Consider the following 12,507-nt stretch of genomic DNA (forward strand, 5'->3'; position numbering starts at 1 on the left):
AAATGTTCAGCTACTGAAGACAATTTATGATATCATGAAAGATAGAAGACGACTCTTATTTCACTCTTGCCTGGTTCCCACTGTATAGTTTACAATAATAACATGGATTAAGGACTAAAATGAAAAGTTTCCACAGTGGATATTCGGATCAAGAAGTCAGGATTAAAGTTTATCAATTCTAAAGTTTTCAGCTCAGATGAAGTAAACCTTTTATATTTCAAACTTTGCCTATTTGATTTTGTGTCGTTCATAGTTTGAAATATGAAAGGTCTACAACGTCAAGTTGCGAAGATATAAGATTAAACAAATGCATTTTGTAGGAAAGTTATCAGTCCAAGGTTTTTTTCAAAACATATTTATAATGGACGCCTTCATTTTACATGTTTGCCTTGACACTCCTGACTTTTGAGGGCGTTTTTGGATTAGAAAATTTTATTAGGGAAATATTTTAAGAATAAAACACGTTTTTATGGAAAACTTAAATTTGTAAATGTATAGTTTATAAATGAACCTCGTTGATTGAAGCAAATTTTACTGAATCTAACAAATAAGTTTTATTAATAGAATCATCTTATCCTGCAGTTTTACTCGAAATTTCATGACACCTAAGATGAATAAATACGGATTTGTTCCGTGACAAATTATTAACTTTATGAGTTTCTATAAATGTCGTGGATTTTCACAAATATTTTTGCATATTTCAAATTAGATCAAATATTTACTCGCTCGCTATGAAAATATTTGATTATATATTTGGATTTAATTTTAGAAGACGCTGCACTGATTTAGAGGGAATTCATTCAAAACAATTTATCTTCAGCTCTGGAAAATGGGGATCTGAAATTGTATTACTAGCAAAATACAGGGTGTCCCAAAAAACATGGGAATTCAGTGTCGAATTGGATTTCGTCTATGTTATGAATCAGCATTGTAATTCCTAATTTCAAAAGCCATAATATTATTATGTCTGCTAGAGTTTATTTTATGAAAACGGTAAATGACTGTAAAGATATGTCTATAATGTCTCCGCACGATGAACAGTGAAGACGGACAAGTTTACTCTGTTTGTATACTGCAATTTTCTTGTTTTACCGAGTACAACTGTAATCAGTCAAAACATAAACAAACAAAATGTGAACACAGCAGATGCAACTCTTACAGATTACAGCTTTCTCAGTAGGTATCACTATACTAAATCTGAGAATTATTTAAAAGACGATATCGAACTCGTCACTGAATTCCCATGTTTATTGGGACACCCTGTACATATATATACAGTAATAACCAGAAAATTTTGAAAAATGAAAACGACTTTTTAACTTTTAACTTTTAACACTCCAATGAGCATAAGAAACAGCAATTGTGTAGTGTAAACAGATCCATTTCACTTAATTGGTGATTTGATAAGTGTCTAGTAAAACTATTTGCTTTGTAATAACATTTAATACATTAAAGATTGTTATAATGTCGTCTTCTTATTTCACAGTGTTCTGGTTATCACTGTATAAAATTAGAAGAAAAAAATTATGATTCCATTTTCAATATTTTCAGATGATATAAAGTAAAAATAAAAATATTAGAAATGGCGGCAAAGTTTGATTTTAATGGAAGACGAGTTCTTGTGACGGGAGCCGGAGCAGGTACTTGAGCCATAATGCAGTCAGACCCATAAAACTGTGGATTAGCAAGACGATATTTAACGATTGTATGTGTTTTTGATGTTGTAACAAAGCAAATAGTTTTATCAGTGAATTAAAAATCAACTTAAGTAAAATGGGTCTACGTGTACACTGCAAAGTTCATAGGACTATTTAGAAGCCTAACTTGAGTTTAAAAGTCGTATTTGTTTTCCACAGTTGTATGGGTTTCACTGAATAGTTTAATTTTTACCTTTTCTATTTTTACTGTTTTTTTATCTAAGGTAAATTATTTATTTTTTTTTTCTGCAGAAAAAAAATTAAGGAAAATTATTTTGTTTTTTGGATACATAATATGCGTTTTAGCTATAGGACGAGATATCTGTGAAGTATATAATATTTTCTAGGTATAGGACGAGATATCTGTAAAGTATATAATATATTCTAGGTATAGGACGAGATATCTGTAAAGTATATAATATATTCTAGGTATAGGACGAGATATCTGTAAAGTATATAATATATTCTAGGTATAGGACGAGATATCTGTAAAGTATGTATTATATTCCAGGTATAGGACGAGATATCTGTTAAGTATATAATACATTCCAGGTATAGGACGAGATATCTGTAAAGTATATAATATATTCTAGGTATAGGACGAGATATCTGTGAAGTATATAATATATTCTAGGTAAAGGACGAGATATCTGTAAAGTATATAATATATTCCAGGTATAGGACGAGATATCTGTAAAGTACATAATATATTCTAGGTATAGGACGAGATATCTGTAAAGTACATAATATATTCCAGGTATAGGACGAGATATTTGTAAAGTATATAATATATTCTAGGTATAGGACGAGATATCTGTAAAATATATAATATATTCCAGGTATAGGACGAGATATCTGTAAAGTATATAATACATGCCAGATATAGGACGCAGATATAGGACGAGATATCTGTAAAGTATATAATATATTCTAGGTATAGGACGAGATATCTGTAAAGTATATAATATATTCTAGGTATAGGACGAGATATCTGTGAAGTATATAATATATTCTAGGTATAGGGCGAGGTATCTGTAAAGCACTCTATGAAAGTGGAGCTGAAGTATATGGAGTCTCTAGAACTCAAGAAAACTTGAATTCGTTAAAGGTACTTTTTAATGGAGGCTCTCGGGTCATTTCTTTTTATTTTCTGAATTAGTTCTATTCTACTTCTTTATTCTTATTACCTATAGTAGGCAGGAGAGGAATTAAATAAATTTCATTCTTAATGGTTAGTCGCTCTTATTTCCCCCAGTGGTAAATATTTCACTTTAAAAAATTAAACTTTCTTAAGAATGTTTTCATTTGGTTTATATTTTATGTTTATTTTTTATTTTTTTTTGGTTGGGGGTGGGGGTTACTTCGGTTTACGACAGTTAAGTGACCCCACCTCTCATCCTAAATTCTGGGAAACATCCCCCTGCTCCACTCTTTACACCTTCAATCTGGAAAATTACCTTTTCTCTTGTACTAACAACAATTTTCAGAGAGAAGGTCAGCAATTGAAAAAATCACTTCAATTCACGAAAACTTAATTTTTTTGAAAATTTATTTTGATCCCCTTCCCTTATGTACAGTTTATACAATGGGCTTCTGTGAATTTGGAATACAATGACGAACAGAAAAGTAAGGGCAATGAATGAAATTGAGTTTTTATATTCTTTATATTCAGAATGTTGAAGAAATTATTATTCAGAATTCTTTCGATTGTTATATATTACAAAAGAACATTTGTTTTTTTTTGACAGTTTACAGTTAGCTGTTTATATCTAGATATGTTCTGATCTGGTAACAGTAGCTGTTTATATCTAGATATGTTCTGATCTAGTAACAGTAGCTGTTTATATCTAGGTAGAATGTCCTGACCTGGTAACAGTATGTGTTGACCTCTCAGACTGGGATGCCACAAGGGCTGCCCTCTCCTTACTTCCAACTATGCATGGGGTGGTGAATAATGCAGGAACAGATGATAATCTTAGTTCTGAAGCAAAAAACAATCTCATTAGAGTTCTTAAATGTACTTGTCTACAAAAAAAATTGAGTTTGTAGTATAGTGAAACGAAAGATTAAGGCACTTGAATAAGCCGATCCTATCTTTTAAATGAATGCACAACTTTCATAACTGACTGGATCTTTGTAAACCACTGTTTTAAAGGGACAGTAAAGTAAAAATGAAAGGGGGTATAGACTGAAAGCTTATCAATTTAGCTCTTGATCGCGACCCCTGAAAGTTATATCTGATGTTCCTATCTCGAGAAACTGATTTACAACTGTGTCAAATTTATACGAAAATTAATATATATACAATTTTGTATAAAAGTAGTGGGTTTAAATAGATCAAATTCAGCAAATAAGCAACCAATCTAAAAACGATAATATCCCCGAGAAAGCTAATTATTACTTAGGTTTACTCCAATTCTAATTTTATATTTGTTATTTCTATTTTTAATAGATTTAATTCATTATATTATTTACACGTCCGAATTGCTTGACCAGAAAATCCACCAATGACAGTGCAGTAAAGTGGTCACGTGATACAGGCAGAGACACGTGATCAGTATACTGCTCTGCCATTGGTGATAGTTCTGGTCACATGATTTAAGTTTAAGATTTTCTAAATTTTACATATATGAACTTTCGTATGATTTTAACACAGTTTTGTATCAATTTCTCGAGATAGTAACATCAGATAAAACTTTCATGGGTCGCGATCAAGAGCTAAAGTGATTAGTTTTCAGCCTATACCCCCTTTCATTTTTCCTTTACTGTCCCTTTAAGCTTCTCTAAATTTATAAACGAAATGTGTAGACTAAACCTTCATTTTATTTGCTTGTGTGTGTGTGTGTGTAGCACCGAAATAAAAATAAAATTTTCTCTGTTCTCCTGGAGAAAATAAAATTTAAAAGATGAATAAGAGATGAGACTAACAAATGCTTTCAAGTTATTAGACTAAAACTATACAGAAGGATAAAAAGTAAAAAATTTGAAAAATTAATGAGATCAAATTGTTCTGAAGATTTCGAAAGAAAGATTTTTTTTTAAGGGGAAAATTATTTTGTATCGGATTCCCAACAGTTTCTTAAAATCTTTGTTTGATTGAATCCTAAATTTAGTCCCGACCAGGAAACAGAAGTGTACACAAGAGTCCACACTCTCACTCTTGATTAGACAAAAACTTTAACGGTTTCTACTGTGAATCGTATCTGTTCCTTTAGTTATGATATTAAGTTTCTTCATTTTTATATGATCATTATTATCAATAATTAAACTAGAAAAAAAATTATACAGTGATAACCAGAAAACTGTAGAATAGGAAGAAGCCATTAAAGCAAAACTGAAGTGCATTTGATGTTGTTACAAAGCAATAGCTTTACTAGTAAGTTATTAAATCATTTACTAAGTGAAATGGGTCTGTTTAAACTGCACACTGTGGTGTCTTCTGTTCATTGGACAATTTAAAGTCATAACTTAAGAGTTTAAATGTCGACTTCCTATTCTATAGTTTTCTGGTTATCACTGTACTAAAACATTTTCCTGTTTGTTCTGCAGCTATAGCTATCAATGGATCATGTCTGACAGCAAAACCTGAAGACTTTGACAAGTAAGGAACTTTTTAAAACCCTGAAATAACATCATTAAAAATGTAGACAATCTAGAAATATGCAACACTCTAGACGTACCCGTTAAACTCACATAGCTCAGTCCGCATAAATTTTTGCATAAAACTTGTGCGTTTGGGGTCAACCACATACTGGGTACACTAGACTGGCTGGTAGGGTAAATACTAGACTGGCATCCTTGTACTGGTTTTGTACATGAAACTTTTGAACTAATGGAAAATTTGTGATTTGAATTTGAACAATCTTAAGTTTAGTTGATGTCAAAATGTAAAAAGTTTCACCAGCAGTTTGGAAATCAATGGATCCATTTACTCTTAATTGCTGTGTTACATGTTCAAGTTCACTTGAATATTCTAATTATTTACAACTAATTCACAGGGAAGTAAAGGGAATTTTACTCTACCTGGGGTTCCCAAGATCAATTTTGACTCATCCAGAATGCAGCAAGGGATGTTTTGTATCAAACATTGGTCGAGGAAACCCGTGGTCAAGTAAAATTTTTAACTTTCCGAATAAGTAGTTGTTAACAATTTTATCGTTTTTCGAGTTTTATCTCGAAACCTTCGCAGAATGGGTGGTTATTTTACATAACTGTCCCAAGGGATGATAAGTAACGTAATCTTCCTCTGTTTGGGGAATCATCGGGCCAATTGTAGAAAAATGGTTTCTTCCTCCCCCCCCCCCCCACACACCCCAATTGTAATATTTTTTATGTTTGATTATGAGGATATAGTTTTTTAAGGGAATTATATTTTTACTGGGTTTCATAGCCGCTTTGCGCTCATATTCGTTTTTAACTTTTGATTGTTGCTTTACCTGCACCATTTTCTCTTTTTGAATTATCAAAATATAAGAAAATAAATTTGCTGATTTACGGATTTTTTCGTGGATTTTCAAAAGTCAGAATTTTTTAGGTAAGTTTTTTAATTCTAACCATTCATAAACTTGATCATGTAAGGTCCCATAACGAATTTGGGCAGGGTTGGTTTAGCTGTGTGGACGTTTATTGGCCACATACAAACTCAGACAGACAAGCAAAGTATTCAAATTTATTAAAAACCTTTTTAATTCTGTTGATAAAGAATTGATTTAAAATAGAAAAAAAAATTTCCCACTTTTGAAAATATTGGATAATACATAAATAATAATCTTTGGATTTAGTTTAAATAATATCAAGTGGTTTCAAAGAATTCCAAGATTTACAAGAAATGTGTAAGAAAGATGTAAGGAAGGATTCTAAGAAAAGACTAGGTTTAGAGGATTGAACACTACAGATGAGATGGAATTGTAGGAATTTGAAGTTGAGAAATTGTAGCAGCAAGATGGTTGGGGAGGAAGTAAATCAGAAATTGAAATAAATGTATTTTACCAGCGCAAGTTTGGAGAATCAGAGTCAAGGAAAATATAAATTCTCCAGATGATTTTATTAATGTTGAATCAAAAACTTTAAAACATTTGATGTTTGAAATAAATATTCCCTTTTTCAAATTTGTCAATATATAGTTTGGAAAATGCCAACTAACCAACTGTGAAACATTTCCGAAATTTTAGTTTAATGTTACTTTTACTTAAAGTCATACTTTTAAAAATCAGAAAACTTTTCAAGACGTAATAAAGGCAATATCTTCTTCATTTTGATGCCTAAGTTTTGAAAGTATGATTATCTTCAACTTACATCTATGTAGTCGATATAATTGCGCAGAAAATATAAATGGTCCTATTGACAATTATCTATTTTTACAGTTAAGTTCAAATATAAAGCTGTTCCCGCATATTCATGGCTATTTATTTTATTTTGCAATTACTGAGATTTACATATATTAGTATTAAACTCATTAAAAAAAATTGCCAAGACGACGTTTCATAAATTCTTTCAATTTCTCAAAATCTCTGTGGTAAACTTCTATAATGAATGAGCCTCAAAATGTTTTATAAACCAGAATCAAGCAGATAATACGCCTTTTCTTGCACGCAAAGGATTAAACTAAGCACATTATCCTGAAACTTTAAAGTTTTTTTTATTAAGTTTAAATGCTGTGTAGGTTAGCGCCACTTTACATAAACCATATATTAATTAAATTAACTGATAGAATGTAATACATATTGGGTAAACATGATATTCTGTAAACCTGAAGCATGTTGTACATTATGAACTATCAAGGTCTGTAAACTTTCACGTAAAACCCATTATTCATCGGAACTGAGTTTCAAATGAATACGTACCATGATTAGCCTAAATCATGATTTACTAAAATTAGGACATTAGATGTCCTCTTTTTAAGATTTCTAAGTATTTTGTTCACACAAACCTTGAGGCTACGCTTAACTCCTATGGGCTTCTGCCGCAGGGTTGTGAACAAAAACCCCTTAAACCTTGAAAAGACGACATCTACTGTTATTTTAAGTAATCTATGATTTAGTTTTGGGTGTTTGACATATTGTCTTGTCTAAAATGTATACTGGTAATGAGAAACAAGGAACTGCACTGTACTGTACTGTACTTGTCTTGTCTATAATGTATACTGGTAATGTGAAACAAGGTACTGCACTGTACTGTACTGTACTTGTCTTGTCTAGAATGTAAACTGGTAATGTGAAACAAGGTACTGCACTGTACTGTACTGTACTGTACTTGTCTAGAATGTATACTGGTAATGTGAAACAAGGTACTGTAATGTACTGTACTGTACTTGTCTAGAATGTATACTGGTAATGTGAAACAAGGTACTGTACTGTACTGTACTGTACTGTACTGTACTTGTCTAGAATGTATACTGGTAATGTGAAACAAGTTCTGAATGTTAGTCAAATATTTGCTCTGAAGATGATTCAAGATAAGATAAGAGGAGCCATTGTTAATATCTCATCACAGGTAGGAACTTTTTTACCCCCCCCCCCCCCACTACAGGGTTATCAGCAACGGAGGATACTTCAGAAACGACTTATGGGGACGTTTTTGACCATTCTTTCTTACATTCATTTTACTTTAAAGCTGTAAAATTGCTTTTCCTCAGCAAACCATTTAATATTCAATTAAAAAACTAAATTTTAGACAGAAATCTGAATGTGACCTTTTTATTATTAAATATATTCGTCATAAAATTCTCATCCTTTGCTGGTTATTTCTCTTGTAGGAACATATATAAGCTCCCTCCCCTATATAAAAAACATTATTTGTATTAATGTCTTATTTGTATTATTGTATTATTTGTATTATTGTATTATTGTATTATTTTTATTAATGTCTTATTTGTATTATTGTATGGTTTGTATTAATGTATTATTGTATTATTTTTATTAATGTCTTATTTGTATTATTGTATTATTGTATTATTTGTATTATTGTTTAGTTGATGGCCCAAAGTTTGTCCTAGACCCAGCGCTCGGCCCTCTCAAAACCTGTGGTTTACTTACTAAATAATATAAAAAAGTGTTTTACTTTTGTAGTTCTAAATAAGGACAATAAATGCATGCTTCAAGAAAGGCCAAGCGCTGCGGCTAGAAAATTAGAAAAGATCAAATAGATTCTAGTACAATAGATGGCAACGTAGAATTTGTACACTCTCAGTACAGCTGTATTCTCACGTCATAAGTGTCAATTCAGTTTTTGTGTCCGACAAAATTATCAATAATTGTGATAATTTTAGAATAAAATGCTTTTCTTACAGTGAAATAAATGCATTTTTATGTGTTCTTTATTTTCTGTTTTTACATTTTTTTATTTAATCTTGGAAAAAATATCAACTAATGTGAGCAAATTTAGTCTTTCTTTTTATATTTGACACTTGTGACGTCGTGTATAGTCCATTTCTCTGTTGCCACCTATTGTACTAGAAAATCTATTTGGAGAAGATGGTTTCATAAATCATGATAAATAGGTATTTATGTTTAGGCAAGCCAGGCGGCGCTTAAAGATCATGTTCTTTACTGCGGTACAAAGGGAGCTCTAGATATTATGTCAAAGTAATACATTTTATGTGCTAGAAAGTTCTCGAAGGTTCTCGCCTTTTTAGATTATATTTTGTCCCGAGCTTTAAGAAAACTTGAACCTTCTCGATAAAAAGAAAATTTCTGTCCAAAAACACTTGCGAATCAAAATAACAGTGTTACAAATAGTTAATTCGATTGTAAATAGTTCACACATACAAGTCTAAATTAGAGAAATTCTGATGTTTTTCATTATTAATGATTTTATTTATTATGTATAAATAATTTTTTGTTTTTAAGTTGTGTACAGTGTGGGCCATAAAACTGAGCGGTTAGGAAGACGAAATGTAAGCAATGTTATGTGAATTTGATGTTGTTTTTAATCTAACAGTTTTACCAGTAGTTTGAAAATCAACTTAATAAGTGAAATGGGTCTGTGTACACTGCACAATTGTTTTTTCATGTTCATTGAATCATTTAATAGCATGTCGTCTTCCTATTTAACAGTTTTATTAGTGCCATTGTACAATTTACATGTTTATGTCAACAAAAAACCAATAGATAGGAGCAATTTTAAGTGTAAGTCGTCTTCCTATTTAACAGTTTTATCAGAAAGCAATTGATAGGAGCAATTTTAAGTGTAAGTCGTCTTCCTATTTAACAGTTTTATGAGTGCCATTGCACAATTTACAGGTTTTATGTAAACAGAAAGCAATAGATAGGAGCAATTTTAAGTGTAAGTCGTCTTCCTATTTAACAGTTTTATGAGTGCCATTGCACAATTTACAGGTTTTTGTAAACAGAAAGCAATAGATAGGAGCCATTTTAAGTGTAAGTCGTCTTCCTATTTAACAGTTTTATGAGTGCCATTCCACAATTTACAGGTTTATGTAAACAGAAAGCAATAGATAGGAGCAATTTTAATTGTAAGTCGTCTTCCTATTTAACAGTTTTATGAGTGTCATTGCACAATTTACAGGTTTATGTAAACAGAGAGCAATAGATAGGAGCAATTTTAATTGTAAGTCGTCTTCCTATTTAACAGTTTTATGAGTGCCATTGCACAATTTACATTTTTTATGTTAACAGTAAGCAATAGATAGGAGCAATTTTAAGGGTAAAAAAACTTGCGTTTCTTTTTTTAATTAAAGATCCTTACAAGAAAGTTATAAAAGTGCAGAATTACATCGAATGATACTAACCAATCTCAAAAAAATCCTGGTACAAAATTATTAAAAAAAGTTGGGTCTTTTAAATTATTTAAAAAAATGTTTGATATTAATGGGAGAGTGAAGACTCCAAGTATGAGAGTGGTTTCTTCGATTCTCAAAAAAGTATCTTAAACCATTGTCTGATAAAGGTTGAGTGAGATAAAAAAATTTCATTTTTTCCTGTTAATTAGGGACTGCCGCATTTATGCTTCTGAGACAACTAAAGAGTTAACAAAATACAACACTTTATAAGAATACCGTTGTGAATCGGATATACTTGATTTCACGTATACAGCCCCTTTAAATATATTGTTAAATTATCATCAATATCAATTCAGGGTGATGGGTTTGGAGCTGGGTGAGCATGGTATCCGGGTGAACTGTGTGAACCCTACAGTAGTGCTGACCAGCATGGGTAAACTAGCCTGGTCTGATCCTGCCAAGGCTGGACCAATGCTGGACAAAATCCCTTTGGGCAGGTTAGTTTGTGTATTTAAAATTCGGTAATGATAATGGACCAAACCTCATGGAGTAATTCAAGTTAAGTTAGTTCCACATTTTATTGAAAATATATTTCAGTCTGGGTTGACCCTCGTCAGTACTTGAGATTGTTTCTGTCATGAAGATTCAAAACAAACTGTAATAAAGTGTATTTTAATCTCCCTACTTCTTTCCTCCAATTAATGTCCGGCTAGAAGAAATGGATGCTCGGGTGGGGGTGGGTGTGGAAATATTTGACATCGAAAGGCAACATTTTAAACCCTTTTTGATACTTTTTACTCTAAATTTCATTTTTTTCTAATTTAGCAAATATTGTCCTAAAAATACCTGACTTCTTGGAAAAAAATATATTTAAAAGAGTGGAGGGGGAGGGACGTTTTTTATAAGAAAATGTATTATAACAATGCACTGGCACAAACTCGGCTTTTCTACTCCTTATATTTTTGCAACCAAATCCAGATCTTAGATATTTCAAACTATTAACTTTTTTAGATCAAATAATCTAAGTTTGAAATTTCAATTCCAGCAGTTGTTACAAAGATAATGTTGTGGTTAGAAAACTTAAGTTTAAGGCCCAATTCCTTTAAAAGTATTGATGAAAAAAAGTTGTGAATAATTTTTTGATCGAATTTTTTTCTGTTCGAGAACCCCTGAAACAAAATTACCGTATAGATTTCTAATCAATCGATTTTCAGATTTGCTGAAATAGACGATGTTGTGAGTGGAGTCCTTTTCCTGTTGAGTGATCAAGCAGCTTTGATCAATGCAGTTACTCTTCCAATCGATGGAGGATTTCTGGCGACATAGATATTTAGAAGATGGATGTTTACAAATTGGAGGATTTAATTTGGGAATTTAAGGGGTTCAATTTATTTATTCCCCACCAAACCCCCACCACCACAAATTTGATCCCTCCGAAAAAGTCTTCTTATAAAGGAGGGGGGGGGGAGAACACCAAAATTAAAATGTTTTATTAACTATGCTATTTTTTAAAATACTGGTTATGGCATTTAAAATAGTTCTTACAGTGGTTTAATAATACATGACATTTGTTATATATTTTACACTGTACAAAAAACAATATGTATCGTTCAACGCCTGAGATTCTCATGTTTTATCCTATACCCCTTTAAGTTTTCCTTTACAGTCCCTTTAAACATATGTAAACAAGAAAACTGTGGAATTTGTTACGTTTTTGTAAATTATGAAATATCGTTAAGGGTTTTGTAAATTGCAACTGAACTTCTTCTAAAAAGAAACATTTTAGAAGCGTATCAGTTGCAATTGCAAATTAAGGCATTATTAGAATTCGTTTTTAATTTAACAGCAACAAAAAAAAAACACTAGTTTTCTGGTTAACACGGTAATGTTTTTTTTCTAATAATAATGGGTTTACACTATAAAGTTATAATCAGAAAGACCCGGAATTAATTATTTGACAGTTAATCAGACGACTTCACATATATAAATGCTAAAAAAAGGCAGACCACAATTTGGAAATGGCAGGACTATGGCTATTTTGCGATAATCGTTTTAACATATTTGTAAAAT

The 12,507-nt window shown here is 31.3% G+C and overlaps 2 protein-coding genes across 3 annotated transcripts in view; both read left to right on the forward strand.

Moving 5' to 3' along the window:
- The window catches only part of LOC111703951 (acrylyl-CoA reductase AcuI), a gene marked incomplete in the record, with an annotated part of 24,181 nt that extends 23,188 nt beyond the window's left edge, over positions 1-993 (forward strand). Inside the window, 1 exon segment of the mRNA XM_023476049.1 lies at positions 770-993.
- Positions 994-1,529: 536 nt separating this feature from the next.
- On the forward strand, positions 1,530-11,910 carry LOC111703952 (L-xylulose reductase). Of its 2 annotated transcripts, XM_023476050.1 has the most exons (8): positions 1,530-1,640; positions 2,714-2,805; positions 3,549-3,657; positions 5,247-5,298; positions 8,084-8,189; positions 9,210-9,280; positions 10,794-10,934; positions 11,652-11,910. In XM_023476050.1, the coding sequence occupies exons 1-8, from the start codon at positions 1,583-1,585 to the stop codon at positions 11,761-11,763; spliced, it is 741 nt and encodes a 246-aa protein (XP_023331818.1). In that variant the 5' UTR covers positions 1,530-1,582; the 3' UTR covers positions 11,764-11,910. The 2 variants fall into 2 exon arrangements, with proteins under 2 accessions (XP_023331818.1, XP_023331819.1); XM_023476051.1 differs by lacking the exons at positions 8,084-8,189; positions 9,210-9,280.
- The last annotated feature ends 597 nt before the right edge of the window (positions 11,911-12,507 follow it).

The sequence above is a fragment of the Eurytemora carolleeae genome, unplaced genomic scaffold, assembly GCF_000591075.1.
Source record: "Eurytemora carolleeae unplaced genomic scaffold, Eaff_2.0 scaffold435, whole genome shotgun sequence".
Taxonomy (NCBI): domain Eukaryota; kingdom Metazoa; phylum Arthropoda; class Copepoda; order Calanoida; family Temoridae; genus Eurytemora; species Eurytemora carolleeae.

Bases quoted from the DNA above. Each gene is read 5' to 3' on its own strand.
- LOC111703952 (XM_023476050.1), top strand. From the start codon at position 1,583: ATGGCGGCAAAGTTTGATTTTAATGGAAGACGAGTTCTTGTGACGGGA. The intron at 1,641-2,713 runs GTACTTGAGCCA...AATATATTCTAG, and splicing joins TGTGACGGGAGCCGGAGCAG to GTATAGGGCGAGGTATCTGT. The intron at 2,806-3,548 runs GTACTTTTTAAT...GTTTATATCTAG, and splicing joins AAAACTTGAATTCGTTAAAG to GTAGAATGTCCTGACCTGGT.